Source organism: Heteronotia binoei, chromosome 4 (genome assembly GCF_032191835.1).
Source record: "Heteronotia binoei isolate CCM8104 ecotype False Entrance Well chromosome 4, APGP_CSIRO_Hbin_v1, whole genome shotgun sequence".
Classification (NCBI taxonomy): Eukaryota; Metazoa; Chordata; class Lepidosauria; order Squamata; family Gekkonidae; genus Heteronotia; species Heteronotia binoei.
In genome coordinates this window covers 133,788,067-133,811,636 of record NC_083226.1, presented here as the reverse complement: position 1 = coordinate 133,811,636, position 23,570 = coordinate 133,788,067, and the positions used below count along the sequence as shown (strand labels likewise).

At 42.5% G+C, this 23,570-nt stretch overlaps 1 protein-coding gene across 1 annotated transcript in view; it reads right to left on the bottom strand.

Annotated features, from left to right (window-relative positions):
• The window catches only part of LOC132569577 (microtubule-associated protein 1B-like), a 110,108-nt gene that overhangs the window by 21,232 nt on the left and 65,306 nt on the right, over nucleotides 1–23,570 (bottom strand). The window contains exon 3 of the mRNA XM_060235793.1: nucleotides 4,876–4,958. Within this exon, the coding sequence (XP_060091776.1) occupies nucleotides 4,876–4,958 (83 nt within the window). The remainder of the gene's footprint in view (nucleotides 1–4,875; nucleotides 4,959–23,570) is intronic.

Here is a 23,570-nt window from a genome sequence, read left to right as displayed (position 1 = left end):
TTCAAGGGTATCATTAAAAAGCATGGCACAGCAGAACATCTCATAATCAGAAGTAAATCCCATGTTGCTTTGCCACTAATTGTATTGGGAGGTAGAACTGAACCACTATACTTGGTGAGTCAAGTACATTTACTGTGGGTCTGTTTCAGAAGACAACACTGAAAAGAGCACTTAGCAGTCTGATCAATGTCAATTAAATTTCATTGTTTTAATTGCATTAAATCCATTAAAGAATTGAATTCTTATGTTTATTGTTTCCTGTGTTTGGTGGCCTAGGTCTGAAAAATCTGCCAGATTCTGGGACAAAGTCTTTAAATTTTTCAAAACAAGAATTGCTGATTTATGAACATTGCTAAATGATTATATTACTTCAAATGTTATTGATATCTATAGATGTTATATAAACTTAGTGACAGACACTAGAGGCAAATACAAAAGTAAATAAAGATGAAATGGCTGTGATCAGACGAGCTATTTGATCTGATGTTGTCATTGTTCCCCTCTGGATTTAAAATGTATGATCAGAAAGCATTGTCCCTATCCCATCCCAAAGTCATCAGCCTCCCATTTTCACTCCTCAATTGCATGTTTTCCAACACAGGGGAAACTCTGGTCTTTCAGTTTCACGTCAGCAGTTTCACCCTGCATTTCTGGAAGTCTGATCAATCCATCGTGATCTCATATTGTCTGGGGAGTCTGATCTTTCCTTTCCAGTTTCACACACTTTTTAAAAAATCAGTTAGCTATATGCACATAAATGGATCTTCACACAAGGGTTGTGAATCAATGCTTGTGTATTTATTTTTTTACAGACATATCTCTCTCTGGGTCTTCTCAAAACTCTGTTTTTCTTTTTAAAAAACACTTCCAAAGAAAGATACCTGTGTGTTTCAGTTCCCCCCTGCCCCCCCCGAAGCTGGAGGGAGGGGGGGATGGCAGGTTCCTCTGTCTTTTTTCATGCCAATTTATCTGCCTACAGCTTTGCAGCACACCAGGTGGGGTGGGGTGGGAAAGGGGTTAGTTGAAAATATGAGTGTTTTTCAGAGAGGAGAAGGGAGGCAGTCTGAGAATGATCTTCTTCATGCCTGTAACTCCAGCTTTGCAACAAGCTTTTAAACAAAAATGCCAGCACACAGGACACAGGATGAATCTTCTCTCTTTTATTCTCTCCCTCTGACTTTGAAATGTTGAGCTATTTGAAAGCACAATTTCAAAACATTCCTTGTAGAACAGTGGCCACTTCCCTCATGCATAATGCATTACATATCCCAGCAGCCTCCTCCAGCAATCTCACTAGAAAACTGGCTGCCATCTTGCCAGGAGTTTGAAGGCATGCCTTTTAAGGGGGCAGGGTCACAGGTGTCACTTTGGAATCCTTGTTTGATTTCTGGCATTGCTGAGCTGTCAAAACAGAGTGGTGCTTCAAATATGCACTTATGTGTGAAAAACAATTTTTAAAAAAGCTTGCTGCCTGCCCAATTTTTAAAAAAGCTTGCTGCCTGGGGAGGGACGGTGGCTCAGTGGTAGAGCATCTGCTTGGGAAGCAGAAGGTCCCAGGTTCAATCCCTGGCATCTCCAAAAAAGGGTCCAGGCAAATAGGTGTGAAAAACCTCAGCTTGAGACCCTGGAGAGCCGCTGCCAGTCTGAGAAGACAATACTGACTTTGATGGACCAAGGGTCTGATTCAGTATAAGGCAACTTCATATGTTCACTTCATATGTTCATATGTTCACCCACTCACTCTGTGATTATTGCACAGCAATAATCTGAATTGTCAGCTACAGGGTGAGCAAGTAGTGGGGCGGGTGAAGGGTAACATGTCTGATCAAAACTCTCCATGACTACAAATAAAAATATCCCACATTACAAATAGAAGTTCTGAAAGTAAGCATTGGCTGCAGTCAGATGAGAGGCTTGGCATGATCTGGTTGTGCTTCTAATTTTTTTTTTTTGTCATAGGGATGTGGGATATAATGTGGGATATTCCCTGTGTGTTTAAGTGGTGAAGGCCAGGGTAGGAGTTCTTTATGAGACAATCTGCTTTTTTACAAAAATAGAGGTAGTTGAAATAACATGCTGATTTCTCACTAGCACTGGTCCACCCACAGGCTTCTGTTTTTCCCCAGTGCAAGCGATTGATTTCCACCAGTTGCTCCGCGAGTGCATTTTGACAGTGTTCCTTCCACAATAGTTCCATGTAAGGATTGTGTGTGTGTAACCCCCAGGAACTGGTTGGTTTCAACAAGTCAAAGTAAAGTCATTGACTGGAAGTTAGTGGGAAAGGGAGAGTCAGCTTCCTTTGTTCCAGCCTTGATAAGATTTTCTACACTGTTATCACCTAATAAAATGGAATTAGAAATTATATCTATATATAACAGCTAATTAGAATAGAAGGGATTCAATTTAGTATACCTGGTGTCATTATGTAATTATATGGTTGGTTTATGGCAATATATTTCAAACTACAGATTATAATCTTGCTACTGTGCTGTTCAGTCTGTAAGAACTGAATCCCCTTTTGCAAGCGGAGTGAATTATAACCATCATGTTGAACTAAACAAGAGAGAACTTGGCTCACCATGAAGTTTTGCAAAACTCAAATATACTATCATTTAATGTTTCTGTTTTTGTTCTCTGTTATACCCATATTTATTTATTTAAACCTTTTCTAAGATGCTTCTCCATTCACCTTAGAGTCACCAAGGCTCAGAACCACCAAACATTAAGCAAGATTAAAAACACAAATAAATATATATAAAACCATTAAAACACATAAATGAGAGGAAGCATCAATGAGAATCAGTTAGGGAATGCCAGACAAAAGAGAAAAATCTTCCTCTGCTGGTGGAAGATAATGACAAAAGGGGACAGATGAATCTCCCGGGGAGGGAATTCCACAAACTTGGTGCCATAACCAAGAAGGTCCTTTCTTAGGCTGCTAGTACTCATCTAGCCCAGATGGCAGAGGCACCCAAAACAGAACATCTGAAAATGATCATATTGATAGGATAGGTTAATATGAGAGTTCTTAATACACACTAGATAATTGGGAAATGATACACGTAAGCATGGGCATGTTTGATATACTTTAAATACATATGCATGAGTTATACTTGTGGAAATGAAAGTTTTATTTCTCTAACTCTTCTCTAACTTTTTCTCTTCTCCAACTCTTCTCTAGCTATTTCTCTAACTTCTCTTTGTTTATGCATATATTTTATTTTATTTATTTATATATTCAGTCTCTGAATTGCTTAGGCTTCCCAATCCCCAGGTCCCAGCGGGGGATCCCCCGGTTTTACAGGCTTCCCCCCTCCCCCAGCCAGCTGGCCGGCGGGGGAAGCCCCGCCCCCACAGCCATTATGCACCTCCATGAACGATTCCCATAGGGAATGATGGGGAATTGATCTGCGGGTATTGGGGGCTCTGGAGGGGCTGTTTTTTGAGGTAGAGGTGCCAAATTTTCAGTATAGCATCTAGTGCCTCTCCCCAAAATACCTCCCAAGTTTCAAAAGGATTGGACCAGGGGGTCCAATACTATGAGCCCCAAAAGAGGGTGCCCCTATCCTTCATTATTTTCTATGGAAGGAAGGCATTTTAAAAGGTGTGCTGTCCCTTTAAATATGATGGCCAGAACTCCCTTGGAGTTCAATTATGCTTGTCACACCCTTGCTCCTGGCTCTGCCCCCATGTCTCCTGGCCCCACCCCCAAAGTCTCCTGGCTCCAGCCCCAAAGTCCCCAGATATTTCTTGAATTGGACTTGGCAACCCTAGAATTGCTTATTCCCCATGACATAAGGTTCTAGGACAGGGGTGGTCAAACTGTGGCTCAGGAGCCATATGTGGCTCTTTCACACATATTGTGAGGCTCTCAAGGTCCCCACCGCTGGATAAAACATTTATCCTTTTAAATCACTTCTCCCAAGCCAAGGCAGCTGGTGGTTTGGAAAATGCATTTAAAATTAAAGTTGCTTTCTTTTCCCTTCTCTTTCTTTCTTTCCTTCTTTCCTTCTTTCCTTCCTTCCTTCCTTCCTTCCTTCCTTCCTTCCTTCCTTCCTTCCTTCCTTCCTTCCTTCCTTCCTTCCTTCCTTCCTTCCTTCCTTCCTTCCTTCCTTTCCTCCCCCTCCCTCAAACATCTGATGTTCATGTCTTGTGGCTCTCATACATCTGACATTTATTCTATGTGGCTCTTATGTTAAGCAAGTTTGGCCACTCCTGCTCTAGGCAATTTACAGCCAATAAAAACAAGTCAAAAACAACCAAAAATAACATTACTTCAGATGGCATCTAATATTTCTTTGTTACCCCATTCCAGAGTGCAGTGCAAACTCATAGGCAGGTGAGAAGTGGGCTGAAGCAGAGATGGAGGAAAGAAGAAAAGAGGAGGGTGCAGGCTACGATGCAACTGCCACTATCCTCAACCACTATCCTCAACATCTCTGCCTTACAGGCCCTGAAGAATTGCATTAAGTCCTTCAGGGCTCTGGTGGTGTCTGGCAGACAATTCCACTGGGTCAGAGCCAGGGCCAAAAGAGCCCTGGCTCTATTTAAAGACAGCAAAATATCTTTAGGGCCAGGGACCATTAGCAGATTGACAGACATTTAAAGCTGGGTTCCCACATCTGGTTTCTCCTGATATTTAAAACTGACAACAAATCAAGCCCCCCTCCAAAAAAGAGTAAAAATAAATATTGAGCTATTGCTTCTTTCATGTTTCAGATCAAGATTTAAAGGACACAGTAGTGGACTACTGAAAATTTAGAATAGTAAGTAAATATGAGTATTTCTGTCATAGCTCAGTTGAACTGCAGTTTTGCCACATTTTTATATTCCCTTATATTATATATTCAGTGACACATTTCTAGATGATTTTACCTCAGTGCTGACAGCTTCATCTGAAGGGTTGATCAGAACTACAGTTTCTAAGACATCACTTCGGTGGTGAAGGATTTTCTGACCTGCAAATATAAAAGGAAGAAAATAAACTTGCAATTTACTTCTTACAATTAGACAAGCTCTTCTGATGGCTATTTCTTCAAGAGGCTCAGACCCCTCTCGTTTTGATTTCTTCATATTTCAGTGTTGTTATATTAAGGTTGCCAAGTGCCCCCGCTGCTGCGATGATGGACTTTCACGCACGTAGCATGGTGATAACACCTGGAAGTGACATCATTGCACCAGGGGATGTCACGCTAGGGACACTCTAGGACTTGCAATTAAACTCTATGGTACCATAGAGTTTTACTGTGATTTCTAGAGTGTCACACCAGAAACGCTCTAGGATTTGTGGTAAAACTTTATGGTACCATAGAGTTTTTAGTGAGTCCTAGAGCGTCCCCAGCATGACGTCCCCAGTGTGCACCAATGGGGTTCTTCAGGGGCGGGAGTGAATATTAAAAGAGTGAATATTAAAGTTTGGGTCTGAAAATTAAAGATTATGGCTTTAGGCCACATTACAGGTAATTTGCTCAAAATTTAGTATTTCTTCTTTTTTAAAAGTAATATTCGTGAGCACAAATAACATCCTTCCCCACAAAAAAAAAAGTTGTTGACATTTTAAATGGTATCTGGAGGCATTATAACTGCTCCTGCTCCTCAGAAAACAGCAGAGAGACTAATAAGCACTAGCACTGTGATTCTGAAGAAATGTCATCCAGGCACTTTGGCTAACAATTAGACCAACACCCAGAAAACAAACTTGGCAAAAATTAATTATATATACAAATACCGAGAAAAAGAATTCCATTGGCTGTGATATACTAGTTTATATATACACACTTAAAAACATCTATATAAAGAAATGCTGATTCAGGAATTCCTCCCCCTTAAAATCTTAAAAATGCAGCAAAACCATTTTTCAATGTAAACAAATTTCTGTGCTGAGGGTAAAGTGATGCACATGGGGGCAAAAAACCCAACTTCAAATATAGGCTAATAGGGTTTGAACTCCTTTCCACATTAGGTCATCCCCCTCTTATGTAGCCAGTTCTCCAAGAATTTACAGGGCTCTTATTACAGGGCCTACTGTAAGCTCTTGTAGGATTGGCTACATCAGGGGTGTGTGGTCTAATATGCAAAGAAGTTCCTGCTAAAAAAAAAAGAAGCCCTGGATCGATTCATGGAGGACTGTATTCAGACATCAAGATAAACTGTCTAACCTCAGAAGATGAAACCCAAAGCAGTGCCTCAGAAGGTGATCATAGTGGTCATAGAGGTTCATATGGGAGTATGCTTATCCTAATATACAACAGGGCACCTTGAATTGGGTTCAGAAACAAACTGGGAGCCAGTGGAAATGGACCAATGGAAGCATATGGTCCCTGTGACTCATTCCAGTCAGCAACCTGGCATCAGCATTCTATCCCAACTGGAGTTCCTGAACACCTTTCAGGGGCAGCCACATTGAGATGACTGCAATAATCTAATCTAGATGTTACTGGACTACAGTGGCCATATCTCTTCTGCCCAGGAAAGACTGCAGATAGAAAACCAGATGAAGCTGGAAAAGGCACTCCTAGCCATGGCCACTCCCTTCTTCCCCAGCAGTAATCCTGGGTCCAGCAGTAAGCTATGGAGCTGTTCTTTCTGGAGGAGTTCAACCCCACCCAGAGCAGAGAGCAACTTGAATCCTGAGTCAGTTCTAACACTACCCCAAAATACCCCAGAAATACCAGCCCTGATCTAAGAAGCTAAGCAAGGTCAACTCTAGAAGTACATGGATGGGACACCTCCTTGAAATACCAGTAGTTGGGAGGACAGGGGCAGGCTTTATTCAGCCACCTCTCTGAATACCCTCCAGGTCCCCAGTATGGGTCAGTCACCAAAAGTCACAATGGCTTCCAGGTGCAGAAACACACACACACTACAAAAATATCTCCAAAAACCTTAATCATTATTTTTTGGGTATTACTTCAGCCAAATACAGATCAGCGGTATCAGAGATCTGTATTCAGCTACTGATACAGCTGAGCCGGGGGGGGGGGGGGGGGGGGGGGGCTTTTTTTTTTTTTTTTTGCTATTATTCGAGACAGCTATACTGTGAGCCAGCCCAGCAAAGGTGACATGGAGCTGAGAGCTCTGCACCACCTTAGCTGGGGCTGGCTGGCTCCTTTTGCATCTCAATTTCAACCAAGCAGCCAAGAGGAGCCAGTCCAGGATCTGACTTTTGCAAGTCATGGAGGCACCAATCTTTTTTAAAACTTGGGGGGTTTTAGGAGAGGCACCAGCAGCTATGCTGCAAATTTGGTGCCTCTAGCTCAAAAAAGACCCCCCCCCTAGAGTCCCAGATACCCCCAGATTGAGTATAATGGTACCCTTAGGTATAATGGAGCTGAAATTCAGCAATCCTGAATATTATTGATATTGGAATTTGAGAATGATGGGGCATAGCAATATTAGGGGGGGTTCAATACACCTGAACCTGAAAAATACTGATTTTTTGTACACCCCTACCTAACATTCACCCTTAGCAATTCCATCTTGTCTGGATTAAGCTGCAGTTCGTTAGCTCACATTCACCCCAGAACTACTTCTAAGGACTGGTTCAGAGTTTCTACAGCCTCCTTGGGATCCACTGGGAAAAAGTGACAGAGCTGAGTTCATTCACACATTTGTGATGATCAGGGCCTCTCAGAGGTAAAGAGAGAGCCACTTTCATTTTTGAGGTTCCTTGAATTCTGTTAGTGTTTCTCTGCAACTGTATGTATAGCCTCATTTGGAGATAATATCAAAAGTCTAAATTTGAGGCCCTCTATGAATGTGAGGCCCAGGCTAACTGGTTTTCCTGGCCCCACCTGTGTTAGACACTGGTGACAACCCAGCCCAGATCTTTGGATGACTTCACCTAATAGTTTCATGTGTAAGATGGCGATGGGCAGATATAGTCCTTCAGTAGCTTCATGGAATCAGCTTATGTAAATGTTAAAAAGCATGGAAAATAAGATCGAATCATGTGTGACTCCATAGGCCAAGGAGCAAAGTAGCATTCGCTCAGCATCACCTTCTGAAATCTATCCTCCAGGCAGGGCCAAAAACCACCAAAAATAGTGCCTCCCAGTATCAACTCTGAAAGGCAATCCAAAAGAATACCATTATCCATAGTACTGAAAGCCGCTGAGAGAGTCAGGAGAATCAACAGGATCACACTTCCCTTAGCCATTTCCTGATGTTATCCAAGCTACTTCAGCAACCAAGCTATTTTGGTCCCACAACCAAGCCTGAATCCAGATTAGAAAGGGAAGGATCCAGATAGTTCTCTTCATCCAAGAAACCCTGAAGTTGCTCAACTGCCACTCATTCAGTCACATTGTTCAATAATATTACATTCAAACCTGGCTGAAAAATATTCATATTTCCTTGGTCCAGGGTAGATTTTTTTAAATAGTAGTGGACACACCATAGCTTCTTTCAAGGCTCTGGTGACCACTCCCTTTCTAAAAGTGGAAACTGTCTCTCAGACTCAGTTTGAGAGCTCCCCTAGGCAGTATTAAGCAGTCTGGAAAGGCAAAGGTCATACAAATGGTTGGTAGGCTTCAAACATTTAACAATCCTGTCCACATTCTCAGACTAAATAAATGGGAAATTATCCCAAAACAACTAGATAAATCATGCATGGGCGACATTTGTCTCTGTTACTGCTAATGTAAAGTTCAAGCTGTTATGATTATGAGAGACTTTATCTGCAAACTGTCCCAGCAGGGCACTGAGCAGTTCTCCTCCTTCTCCTGCAGGCTGAATCTCAGCAGACCTCTGAGTACCTGAAACAGCTCCACTGGCCTACACTGTGCAGACACAATAGTGGAGGAAAGCTATTGTTTCTTTGCTATCATCACTGCCATGGAGTAGGGTTTGAAATGAGCTTAGCCTTTGTCTTGTTGGATTTGTCCCAAATCTTCCTCTACCGTTGCTCCAGCTACCTCTCTTGTTTTGTTTTTTATCAAGAGGCTTCTGCACTCTAACTCCTGAGAGGGGGCACCTAGGAGAGATCACATCAACCATTGGTGACATTTCCTTATTCCAGAGGTCAGCCAGGCCATCAACAAAGCACCAACCATATCAGCAGGAAAATCCCCTAGAGCCATCAGAAAGCCATTTCACAAAGGAGCTGGATATTTTCAATGAAAATAAATTCAACTTACATGTCATATTCACCTGCTAGAGACAAAAGGTCTATTCACAATGTTAAAAAAACCTACACAGAGTAATTTACTGTGAACTATATCCTACATTTCTGGCATCGTTTCTTGGATATACAAGGGTTATGGTCTCATTTTAGAAACTGGAATAATATGCTATGCCCGCCTACATCAATTTTAGAATAATGTTAAAATGTGGAATGTAGCCAGTTATCCCTATAGACACCTTATTATGCAGTACTTGTTACTCCCTGCTAAAGATGCCAATGATCAAATGCCCTTTTAACTCAGGGAGTTAATTTCTGCAGGTCAGGTTTTGACACTTTAGCAGGATGTCTAGTGACCCTTTTCAATGCTATCGATTTTATGTTGTCCTTTCTCTACTGATCATTCACTGTATAGACAAGGTCATTCATTTTGTATAAAGTTTACATACGGGCATCATAAATAAAGGCCGTGGCAAATAAGCATGAGTGCCTCAGACTACTATTTCCACAACAGCAGTCGTTTATGTATCTTTGTGTACATCAATTCATAGATCATTGTTAACTTCCTCTGATCAGTCAACTTTGATGACAGCATAAGCTTACAATGGCACTGAATACTAATTAAAATCTTAATGAAACATCCATAGAAATTTTTGATAGAAATTTTTGAGAAAAAAAATCTTTGAAAGATTTTCCTTGTTAAAAAGAACAGTAACGAAAACATCATTCCATTATGAGTAATTTTTATAACATGTATTTGCTAGGTTATTTCTATCATATATTTACCTATTATAGAAGCGGGAACCCACAAAGACTAGCGGGGGGGGGATCTCATCCCCCCAAGCCCCCATAGCCTCTCCTTTTTTTCTGCTTCCTTGTCTCCTTCCCACCTATCGACTTTATCTGTCTCTTTGTCTTCAGTTTTCCCTCCCCCCTCCCCCTGCAGCAGCCTCTGCTTAGGAAAGATATGGCACAATTGTGTGATGCCAGCCACTGGGCTAGGCCCACTTGCATGATAAGGAACCCCCAAGGACTTGTGGGGAGAGCACATTCTTTCCCCCTGTATCCCTACATTATTTCCCCCATCCCTTCTCTTGGCAACCCTCATATTCTCATCTTCCCCTGCCATTCACCAATCTGTCTTTTTTCTGCCTCCTAACTTAAAACTATATTTTTAAATTTATTTACTTCGCTTATACCCTGCCTTTCTCCACATTAGAGATTAAAGCAGCTTATATCATTTTCCTATCTTACTTTTTATCCTCATGACAATCCTGTGAAGTAGGTTAGGCTGAAAGCATATGACTGGCTCAACATCATCTAATGAGCTTCCATGACAAGCAAAGCAAGCTATTCCTCCCCAAGAGAGGTTGCTCAGCCAATGGAGAAAACAGAAGTTTTGCTCTGTAGCTCCTGTGCAATTGAGCAAGCCTTGCAAAGCAAGCAGTTATCCAGAAGGAAGCGAGATATAGGGAGAAGGAAGCAGATGACAGCCAGTTGCTCGGGGGCCTGATTGGAGCCCTCCGTGGGCCTGATTTGGCCCCCAGAATGCATGTTTGACACCCCTGCTCTAACCTCTACACCACAATGGCTTTAATAAGGTGGCTGCTGTTCAACAGTAGCAAGCAGCCAACTATAGGTGAGTCATGCAGGTGGCATTAAGTCACCCAGCAGTTGCTGTGGAAATTGATGCTAGGGCTCAAATAAGTCCTCCCTCAAAGGCCAAAACAGCCCCATAAGGGGCCTTGGCATCCCCACTTGTCTTTTACTGATATAAATCAAACCTAGAATGTTGTGGTTGCCTAGCAACTGCAATTAAGCGCTTCTGTTTTTAAAAGCTATAGTTGTTCTTTTTATCATTTGGGGATGTTTAAATCTCCAATGTATTTTTTTTGTTTAGGTTTCATATTTTTCTGCAAACCTGAGATGTGTTTCAGGTTTTAGAAAGATCCATCTTGTCCATTCATGAGCGCCAATCACCAAATTTAAGTATCTTCAGATCTGGCCAATTTTGCTATTAGAATATACAAGTGGGGGACCCATGAGACTTGCAGAGGGAAATTCCCATATCTCCCTTCATTGCTGAGCTTCAGGCTCAACACTCACCTTGGAGTCCACACACACTGGAAGCCACTCCAAGCCCACAGCAGTTCCCAGCAGCTGCCATTACCATAGCCAGATCCAAAGCAGTTCCCTGCACCTGCCACCACTGTGGCTCCTGGCACCCGCCAATCACTGCAGTCAGGCCCAGAGCAGCTCCTGCATCTACCACCACCAGTTTTCCAGAATCAAAGCAACTATGGTTTTGGTTTTTTGAGATTTTAGATTTTTCTGCAAACCTGGGGGGTTCCCCAAGTTTGCTGGAAAATCTTTTTAGATAACCACAAATGAGAGCCACACATAATTATTAGATGTATAGATGATATGATATATTTTGATGATATATGTGTTTACTAGCCAGTTTGGTGTAGTGGTTAAGTGTGTGGACTCTTGTCTGGGAGAACCAGGTTTGATTCCTCACTTTTCCACATGCACCTGCTGATGTGACCTTGAGTCAGTCACAAGTTCTCACAGAGCTGTTCCTCTCAAGAGCAGTTTCTGTTAGAGCTCTCTCAGCTTCACCTACTTCACAGAGTGTTTGTTGTGGGGAGTGGAAGGGAATGGAGATTGTAAGCCCCTCTGAGACTTCTTTGGGTAGAAAGAAGTCGCCTTCCCTTCCTCTGCCCACAGCAGGCACTTTGTGAGGTAGGTAGGGCTGAGAGAGTTCTGAGAGGACTGTGACTGGCCTCCTTTGTGTGAAAGAGTGGGGAATCAAACCCAGCTCTCTTAATTAGAGTTCTACACTCTTAATCACTACACCATGCTAGCTCTCTGGATCAGTGTGGCATAACAGTTAAGAGTGTTGGACTAGAATCTGGGAGACCATGGTTCAAATTTCCTGTTTGGGTAATCTTGGGCCAGTCACAAACTCTCAACCTAACATATTTCACAGAGTTGTGTGTGGATAAAATGGAAAAAGGAAGAATTATATAAGCCACTTTAATTCCCAAGTGGGAAGAAAGGTGGGGTATAAAGTAAGTAAATAAATAATGAAACTTCTACTTCAAACAGAAAAATAAAATGTTTAACAGATTGTATTCAGTTTAGCTTTAAGTCATACAAGCCCTGTTAAAATGTTCCACTATAAAGCAGAAAGTCTTTGAAAGTAAGGTTCCACTGTACTGTGAACTGGCTTTTAAAGGGAAAAGGCCTTAATACAGGATCAGTGGGTACTAGAATACATTCTGAAAAGATTGCTCTATACGAGAAAATAGCAGCTTGAACTTAGGGTTGCCAAGTCCAATTCAAGAAATATCTGGGGACTTTGGGGACAGAGCCAGGAGACTTTGGGGGTAGAACCAGGAGACATTGGGGCGGAGCCAGGAACAAGGGTGTGACAAGCATAATAGAACTCCAAAGGAGTTCTGGCCATCACATTTAAAGGGACAGCACAACATTTAAAGGGACAGCACAACTTTTTAAATGTCTTCCTTCCATGGGAAATAATGAAGGATAGGGGCACCTTCTTTTGGGGCTCATAGAATTGGACCCCCTGGTCCAATCGTTTTGAAACTTGGGGGGTACTTTGGGGAGAGGCACTAGATACTATACTGAAAATGTGGTGCCTCTACCTCAAAAAACAGCTCCCCTAGAGCCCCCGAAACCTCCAGATCAATTCCCCATTATACCCTATGAGAATCGATCTCCACATAGGAATAATGAAGTGCTCAGAAGACATTTCCCTCCCCATTTCTGGCAACTCTGAAGGGAGGGATTGGCCTCTCTACTCACGAGTTGCTGCCAACTTCTTCAAAGTAACACAGACACACCATCCCAAGAGGAAGCCTTTCAATCGGAGACTGAAGCCTCCGGAGGGGGAAAGGCATATGGTCCTCTGGGGGCGGGGCTTCCCCCCACCGGCCAGCTGACTGGGGGCGGGAAGGAGCCTGGGAAAGCGGAAGAACCCCCACTGGGACCTGGGGATTGGCAAGCCTACCTGAACTCCTCATTCAACTTTTTATGTAAACTAGTAACATTGCCTTGGAATGGATGTTATTGATAGAAAGAATAAACAATTTCATTGTATTAATCCAAGTACATCACTTTTGGGGCTTGGACTGTTTCACAGCTAATTTATGAAACAGGAAGTTCAACTTGGAAATGGAAAAAAGGAAAAAAAAACTGATTTCAGATTACAGTGGAATCAGAATGTTCACAGTATAATACATCAGTTGTTCAAATTCTGTGTTATAGATGACTGATCTGTAGACAAGCACAGTTGTTTTTAGACCATGAACAACAGCATTTTTCTTATAGGTCCCCACAGTGTAGTTTCAGAGCTTTCAGTTAAAGAATTAGCAGGGGAAATAACCATTAAGACAGGAAGTCTTTCCCTCATATCCCAATGGTTCAAACACACAATTTTTCCAGTGCTTCAGTCCCCCATGGAATGAAAACAGAAAGCGTAAATCTCACAGTCGGGCCAGATTTACTGTATGCCAAAACAAGACATTCTAAGGAGCATAAATGGAAAAATAACGCAAAGCACTGATTAGCTTCAGAAGAACTATCATATTACATCAAAACAATGACCCATGCAGCACAGTAGTCTGTCTCTATAGCAGTTGTATGCATGACAGAATAACTCAGATTATGATGAAATGCAAACGGTCTTACTTATGTAAAGCAGTTCAAAGTTAAGTGCAGATACCCATGCTGTTCAAAGGAGAAGTATTCATATGACTAAAACAAGCAAATTGGCATAGCAGGAAATGCAGAGTGAGAGAGACCACAATTCTGGAGTAAATTTCATTGACTTTCAGTCTCATTCAGGACCAGAATTACATGTTTTTGAGAGGCGAGGATTAAAAAATGATGCCCCCTTATGAGCCCATTCTATCTTATGGGCTCATAGAATAGAACGGACTCTATATCCAATTTGATGCCCCCCCCTCCGGCAGTGCCCAGGGCAAGCGCCCCCTCTGCTCCCCCCTAGATCCGGCCCTGGTCTCACCTACATACCAATTAAATGAAAATACAACCACTGGGAATAGGGATGGGCATGAATGGGCTCATAAACATATGTTTTTATATATGAAGCTGCCTTCTACTGAATCAGACCCTCAGTCCCTCAAAGTCAGTACTGTCTACTCAGACTGGCAACGGCTCTCCACAGTTATCCAGCTGAGATTTTTCATGCTTACTTCCCTGGACCCTTTTTAGTTAGAGATGCCAGGAATTGAACCTGGGACCTTCTGCTTACCAAGCAGATGCTCTACCACTGAGCCACCTTCCCTCCCCTAAACTAAAGTTCATCATGAATTTTGGCTGATCAGTGGTTTGGGAAGTGATGTTTGTGGAAAAGTGGCCAGGACGAACATTCCACAAATTTTCATGCTGCTCATCGTGGTTCAGGAATGGATACATTTCTAGACTGACTGTTTCTGGTTGAATTAAACAGTCTATGAAACTTCAAAGCAATGGGGAGGGGGATACTCCAGCCTTGGAAACAGTAACAGGAGCCCTCCAAAGCTTAACAGGCAATGCTGGCTGACAATAACAGAGTTCTTTTTCTGCTCTATGAGATCAGAATACTATGTATCAGTTCAGCTCCTCAGCTTCTCTGTTGTTGGCAGTTAGTAGGGTTGTCAGGTCAGACTAAAGAAATATCTGGGGACTTTGGGGGTGGAGCCAGGAGCAAGGTTGTGACAAGCATGATTGAACTCCAAAGGGAGTTCTGGCCATCACATTTAAAGGGACCACACAGCTTTTAAATGCCTTCTCTCCATTGGAAATAATGGATAGGGGCACCTTCTTTGGGGGCTCATAGAATTGGACCCCCTGGTCCAATCTTCTTGAAACTTGCAGGGTGCTTTGAGGAGAGGCATTGGATGTTATGCTGCAAATCTGATGCCTTTATCTAAAAACAACAGTCCCCCCAAGAGCCCCAGATACCTGCAGATCAATTATCCAATATACTCTATGGGAATCAGTCTCCATAGGGAATAATGGAGTGCCCAACAGACATCTCCCTCCCCACCCCCTGCTTTCTGATAACCCTGTAGTGGGAGGAGGGCCTGCAAACTGGAGGATCCCCTGCCCCCAACTGGGGATTAGCAAACATAGCAGTTAGACAGAGAAGTAGGGAACTTGTTAAAAACAGAGCACATTCCTGACTGTGAACACCTCTTGCCTGCTGGGGTTTGGGTGTTAGATGGACTGAGAGTTCATGGCCATGCAAGAGAGGTCAGCCCAGATGACAGCCTTGCATGACTAATACTCCAGGGGATCTGCGGAAGAAGGCACAGGGGACTTAATGAGGTGCTCCCTCACCATCACCTCTGCTGAATCTCTGCCACTGCATGCCTGGAATTCCTGCTGCTGCCTGATTCACTACTGACAACCAGTAGTATGGCTTCTCCCTGGTTGGGCTCTCTGAGGCAGAGGTGCAGGGCTGTGTCTCCTCCTCCTCTTCCACAGCCTTTTCTACCTGCTGTTCCCTATAGTCATATCTGCTAGCCTGTAGTCTCCACACTTCTTTGCAGAGTTCACACTTTCACTGCAAGAGCTCTGCGTTCAGGAAAGCAATGCTGCCTTTTAACGGGGGGTTACGGATACAGACCAACTTGTACTCCTTTATGATAGAGAGGATGCAACCTGGTGGTGATGCCCACCTGCAACATCCATCAAGGCCCTGACCCATGGGAGATTAGCCATTTGCAGTTCAGAGGTCAGCACCCAGTACAGCCTTCAAATTGGGGGGATGCCTCCTGGAAGTGTCTGAGCCAGTCACTGGAACTGATGCTGAGCTCCTGTTCTCCATGCAGGATGGTCATGGAGGGAATGACATCCTGTGCCATGGTCTTCTGGTCCACCAAATGCACAATCATGGCATAACTGGAGTTCCTCATCCCCTTCCCTCTGCCTCTTGTACAGCAGATGGGCAGACTTGATGCTGCACTAGAATGGGAGGCCAAGTGCCAGAAGGTTTTGACCATGAGGAAGAAGGGCTGGCCATCCACAGCAATCATCTTGTTGATGACGAGATGAGTAACTGCTTCCTGTGCTCTCCATGTAGCCCTTTTGATCCTTTGGAAGGTGACCAGCCTTGATGTACCGTACCACTCATGGCACCCCAGGTGTGGAAAGCTTTTCTTGGAGGCACTTCCTGCTCCCCCTCCACTTCTCCCTAATGAGAGGGAGTGGGCCTTCCTCCTGATGGCCACCCACTCTTTGCTCCAATGGCAAGGAGGAGGACAAGTGTTCAAGGAGGCACATCTGCTTGCTGGGCTGGGAGGGGTCATGGAGGGCCATACTTGAAGGACAGCAACAACAGAGGATTAGGATATGGAAGGGGAGGATGTTTCCACTCCACCCACGGAAGCACTGCTGTCAGAATCCTTCTCTCCAAAGAGTGTTAGCAACTGCTGGTGTCTTTGGGGAGTGCTAACAATTCTTTTGCCTCTGTGGAGAGCCCCAGGAACAGATGAGGGGAAGGAGGCTCCAAGATCTCTGAGGATGCCTTGCTAGGGCCAGGCTCCAGCAGCTTGGCAGGATGAGTTTGATGCCCAGGGACAGGGTCTGTGGTATGCAGGGGGTGAAGGACTTCTTCCCTCCACAATGAACACCCTTTGGACACACTTTGACCCTAATGGCACACAGAGATGTTCACACTCAGGAGGGGTAAGAGGGTATAAGTGAGGGGGGATGTAACTGGGACCCCAGAAATGTATCCATACTCAAACTGGAGAAATTCTAGAGGAGCCAGTCCTAACATCCAATAAGGAAACAACCCTAGAGGCACATCTGTTACTTAGGAACATACTTGAAATAGACCCTGTGCATTATTTCAGTGTATAAACATACGTCAACACTTCAATCCAAAAACGCTTGTTTGGGCAAGAAACTGTAAATGGTCTTTATTATGCAAGATGGTTTGCATCGCTAATCACTTCAAATGGAAAAGTCTGATTTTTTTCCTGGAAAAAAAAGTCTTGTATTTATATTGCTGCATATTAACATCTGATTTCCAAACAAACCAAAGCAATGTTTTTAAAACTTCCAACTGGATTATTTCCATTATTCTACAACTAACAAGGACACAAAACTATCACCAAGCACACTGCTTCCTAGTGGTGTACATAGCCTATTTAGTGGCCAGGACAGATTTTTTTTTAAACCTCCTCTTTGCCATCAAATTATAGCTGATTTACAGCCACCTCATAGAGTTTCAAGGCAAGAGACGTCCGGAGGTTGTTTTTCATTGCCTGCCTCCACATTGGCCCCACTTAGCTTCTGAGATTTGATGAGATCAGGCTAGGCTGGGCTATTCAGGTAAGGGCCCCTAATTGATACAACAAAATTATTTTCAATAATAATCATGAAATAAAACGAATAATAATGGCCAGAAAATAGATTCAGGTGGGTAGGCATGTTGGTCTGAAGCAGCAGAACCAGGTTTGGTCTTAAAGGTGCCACTGGACCCAAATGTTATATCAATGAACAGAAAAGAAACTCAGACTGTGAACAATTTCTTTTAATTAACTTCATATATATAATCATGTCAGTAATAAAGATTCAAATTCTAACACACTATTTTATCACGAGAGCCAGTGTGTGAAGTGGTTAGAAGTGTCAGACTAGGACAGGGGCGGCCAAACTGTGGCTCAGGAGCCAGTTGGTGGCTTGGAGAATGCATTAAAAGTTAAAGTTGCTTTCTTTTCACCTTTCTCTCCCTCATGCTTCCCTCATCTATTTGCTTTCTTCTCTCCCTCCCTGCCTCCTTCTCTCCCTTCTTGACTTGCAGCTCTCAAACATCTAACATTCATGTCTTGTGGCTCTCAAACATCTGATGTGTATCCTATGTGGCTCTTACATTAAAGCAAGTTTGGCCACCCCTGGACTAGGATCTGAGAAATCCAGGGTCGAATCCCAATTGTGCCATGGGTGCTTGCTGGGTGACTTTGGGTCAGCCACATTATTGTCAGCCTAGCCTCTACCTCGATAGCCCTAGGATACCCTGATCTCATTAGATCTCAGAAGCTAAGCAGGGCTGACATGGAGATGGGTAATGGCAAACCAACTCCAAATGTCTCTTGCCTTGAAAACCCTACAAGGTTGCCAAAAGTCTGCTGTAACTTGACTGCAAGGGGAAAAAATTCCATCACACCACTTGTGTTCTGAGCAGGCACTTGGAAGGGCTTCTGTTCTCCATTTTGAATCCCAAGAGCTGACCATCCCAAACATTTACTAGGCATTTTTGAGAGCTGTCTGCCTTTGAAGTAACTTCTACTAATACTAGCCAAAGCATCACAAAATAATGACTGCAAGCTTCACCAGACTGGATGTTAAGAAACACACTAACCCCCCCCCCCCCCAAGAAGATGCCCTCATTCTCCATTGTTTCTAAAGGACTAAAGTCAAACCAGAGAACCTCTGCAGTGGAGACATTTTGACAAGTCCAGCAGAACCAGTGAAATGAACAGAATACTCAGCAGTACCAGTGCAGTGTACAGTGCCCAGCAAACCCTGTGCCAGTGTGGCAATGTCACACAGAATCACAGTCCAAGCAAGGGGGGGGGGGTTGGAAACACAGAAGAATGAGTGCAATGTACAGTGCCCAGCAAAGCCAGTATCTTCTGTTAATAGTATTACCAAAGGTTTGCTACTGTATTCTTAAACACATTCTGTTACAAACCAGAATAGGAATGAGAAGGTTTTAAGATCAAGAGGTGAAAATAAAGGAGGAAGATGCAAGAAAATTAGGTGTAGGTAGACAGAAAAGAATGAGAATGTGTGGAAAACAGCAAAAGAAATTAAGAGATGGAAAGGTTGTTTTATCTTGCTGCAACAACCTAACTATTATTTTGTAAGATCTGGCTGAACTGGGTGCAAGGAAAGGAAGACAGAAAGCCTAGACTATTGGAGAAAATGACTGCAGGTCACTTCATTTTTTCTTCTTTCTCTTATGGCTAAGCAGCCCCCTTATCTATTTTCTTCTTATTTGAAGGTTTATGATTAGGTTCACATTATAATAGTTTGATGCTGGTGCATTGAGGGAAGAGACAAGATCACCTCCCGAATTTATACTTCTGAAATAGGTTTCTGAAAATTCAAAAATAAGCAAAATATTTTACTCAATTTAGAGGGGAAAAGGTCAGTTGGAATCAGGAATAAAATGTCTGAGGTGAATCAATAACAACTCTGAGGTAACATTAAAAAGTTTGAGTCCTGTGGCACCTTTAAGAGCAACAAAGTTTTATTCAATGTATAAGCTTACATGTGCACACACATTTCTTCAGATACAATGAAATGGAAATTACCAGTCCATACCAGTCCTCTTAGTAATCTCACAAACTCCGGTTAAAATACTTCCAGCAAGTGAGAGTTGTAGGTGTTTCACAAAGATCTTAGAAACTTTGAGATGAGAGGCTTTGTTCGGTGTCTGCTAGACACTCCAGTATAAATTCTTAAGTTTTACTGATTATTTGGGTTTTAGAAGGCAAGGATACACTAAATACCCCCAAATCCTTCTCTAAACTAGGAATCACCCCACTCTTTAGAACTAGCTCCCTTTTCAACTGGGCAATGAATTACTTCTATAAACTACAAACTCTGTCTCTTTTCCTGGCCTGAATGGGCATCTTCAGCAATCCTCCCACTCCTCCTTGCCAATCTTCCCAGTCCTCAGTCAGTGCTAAAGTGAGTTCTCTTCAGCAGTGAGTTCCTAACTCTTTCTTCTCAACTGATGCTATCCAATGAAAACCATTTGAGCAGCCTATCACTCAAGGTTCTCTGGCTCTGTAAGGCATTAAGCCTTCACAGTCTGACTTTTTTTATACAGCACTTACAAGCTTTTAAAGCCCTGTCCTGTACAGCCTTGTTTCGTTCAAAAGCACTCTTGTAAAATCCGAAACCAGAACAAAATTTGCAGGAAATGTATTCCACTGATTGAGGTCATACCTAATAATAACTTGGGAACTTGATTAACACTCCAAGATATTTGTTTAAATTTAAAGCAAATTAAATGTAAAGCAAAACAAACTGAGTGATTATTCTTTTCACTTTAACACTGACACCTTGTTAGTGCAATTCAGATCTTTCTTGAGTTTACATTTGTAGGTAAAGAATAAAAGCCTGGGAATAGGTGGCTGGAATGAAGACATCGATGCACCAACTAATTACGTGCACCAGTCTTGCATTAGACATGATTATTGCATGCCATGCAGTGTTAAGAACGCATTTATCTGAACTTTAAGGGAAAGGTGAGAGTGGCCTGATATTTGCTACCAACTTTAATAGGTGGATGCTGTCATCTTCTTTAAAAACTTCCAACAAGGATACCATCTACTTCAGGAAATTATTTCTGCTGGGGATTGCTGTAATTACTGCCTATCCACTTAAATACTTTGCGGGGGGGGGGGTGTCATTTCAACAGTTCCAGCCCATTTTCAATGAAAGAAGTTCCAGTAAACGACAAGTCTTAAATCAACTTGTGTACACCTAATGGTGTTGATTAACAGAATAATTGTATCAGCTTTTCTCTCTAAATATCGATTTGTTTCATCGTTTGCTAACTTTATGTGACATTTAATTTGCTGTCAAACTACTGCCATAAATCAAGCACAGGCACAGAGCTGACCTTTTACCCCTTTTATTTACCACCAGGGACCAACTTTTCCCCACAACTGTCATATCTCACAGCTCAAAATGCTTTTCCTGTTTTGTTTTAATGCATGAATGCCACAGTAAGAACACACACAACAAAGCCCACTACAATGCTTATGACAGCAGCTTTTCTAGTGCTTCGCCAATGCTGATTCCTGAAAAATTAATTAATTGGGGGTTTTTTTGGGGGGGGGAATCAACAGGGACTTAGGAAAGTGCTGAACTTTGTGCTCCAAATCACAAACAGTTATTGAAAACATTCACAAACCAGCTCTGAGGATTTTTCCTATTTATCTTTATTATCTATTTATTCTGAAGATTTCTGTGCTGTCTTCTTAGAGATATCACAAGCATGACATCACTAGAAGAGCCACTTGAGCTGTTATACTTTTTATACTGGAAGAAGGCTTCAAACTTTGTTCGGTGGAGTGGAAGAATAGGTGTAGGATTCACCCCCTCTTCAGACAGACTAAAGGTGGGGTCCCATTTGAATTCTGTCTATTGCAGTTCCCATAGCAGCTGAAAATGCCCCCCCTCATTGCTGTACCTGGGGAACACAGGACCCCCAGGAAGAACATGAGGGAGAAGCCAGAGGGCTGCTAAGGTGGGGGGGGGATGCAAAATAAATTAAAACTGCCTCTTCCCTTGTCTGCAGGAATCTTTTTCATGGGATCTAAGCCTAGATTTCTTTTTCAGATGTTATAGTTTGGGTACCAGGGAAAGACAATAAATACCTAATACAGCAGAAACACTGTCTTCAGTGAAAATACTTCGATCTTAGCCATCAATAAATCAAACTACATTTTTTCTATAATAAAATAAAAGGCCTGAGAAAACCATTTGTCATCCTCAAATTATTTTCCAAAACAGCAAGGACAGAAGTATAAATATTTATACCTTTCTCTGTTGCAATGCACTACATGTATAGTATGATGATGTAATACTGCTAACCTGATAAGGCTGAAAAACAAAGACGCCTCTGACACCTTAAAACACTAATTAATTTAATAGCACATGTATTTGTATAGTTGTATAGTTAAGAACCAACTTCAGTGGGGGGGGGCATGATAAGGCATCAGGCAATGCCTTAATTACAGGCTTGATCAAAAAATCCTCTAGGGTAGAGATTCTAAAGGCCAAATCAAATATGCAGTATTATATACTCCCACATGAACCATCACCTTGGATATTATGTGCGTGTGCATTTGTATGCCAGGAATGGGACTGTATGTTTGAAAGCACACATCTATCAAAATTGTGTTGAACACAAGAAATTTATACAAAAAAAAGTATATTCTGTTCAATTTCAGACCCAAGATGAAACAAAATTATATTTGAAACTACTGCTGAAATGACTCCCTTTTTAGTTATATTCATGACCAAATCAAGTTTTCAAATGACTTTTAATTTTAACAGTTCAAGAGAGATTACCCCCATACCATAACACTAACTTCTAAAAAGGTGCAACAGAAGAAACATTACCAGCCCCACAGGAGTGCTTTCTAGCCTAAAGAGGCAAAAGATTCATAGGGCTTTTTACCAGAAAAACTGGAAATTGTTACAGATTCCAATGATAAGATGTAAATATCTAATTCTGTTGTAGCAAATATTTAATTCTGTTGTAGCTCTTTTTCCTTCATAAAAAGATTATGGAGCTGCATCCGAAGAAATGCAAGCTGAGTCCACTCATGGAATATTTTCCTTCCTCCCTCCTTTCATTATCTTGTACTATGGCTCTCACACAACTTCTCATGAGACTCCAGAATTTGGGAAATCTAGTGAAAAGCATAAGATGTGGTATCTGCAATGGGCAATCATGGCTGCCAACAGAACAGAAGAAAAATACCCTGTCTCTTTAGAGACTTGATGTGTGGAAATGGGCAAGTGAAGCTTTTCATAGCACATCACCTGATAAATAATATCAAGCCTCTATTAAAGGGATAGGACTTTTTTTTCTTTTTTTGCCAGGCAGACATCAACCCTATGGGCAGGGGAATCACCAGCTCCCACCTGCTTCACAACCACGAAGTGCCAAAAATTATTGAGATATGTAGGCTGTGTTCTTAAACTGCAGCCCTTGTCCATATTGGGGGCTTTTTTTGAAATGCCATCATATGGGGGGATGGCATTGAAGCAGCAACAGACATGGGGGAAAATGGTGGTAAAATGGCTTGACTAAAGGTAAATAAAAGCATAATTAAATGCTATTTTAGGAGGGGATTTCTACTCCCTTTAGGTCCCAAAATCCAAACAAGAGAGCATTGAACTTAGCCCTTAGAAAAACTTAGCCCACAATCCTGGTTCGAAGAAATATACCAAAAATACATAAATTAAATTCAGCTTCACTGTCAGATGTATGATGAGTGGACATATGAAGCAGGATTTTCTTAGGTGGTTCTATAAGGTTGTAGAACCTCTTTCCTTGGGAAGTTCATCATGTCATCTTGCTATTGGCATTTTGGCAGCAAATGAACCTATGAGACTAGGGGCGTTTTTGCACTGACCTTAATCGGCAGCGACGTCCCTCTTTACCGCGCAGGATCTGCGCGGATTTCGCACCAATTGCTGCGGAGCACTCAGAAGTGCCGCAAAGTCCCGCGGCTTTTGCGGCGCAAATGGAAACCGCCAAAAACCATTTTCCATTTGTTCCGCAAAAGCCGTGGGACTTTGCGGCTCTTCCGGGTGCTCCGCAGCAATTGGTGCGAAATCCGCGCAGATCCTGCGCGGTGAAGAGGGACGTCGC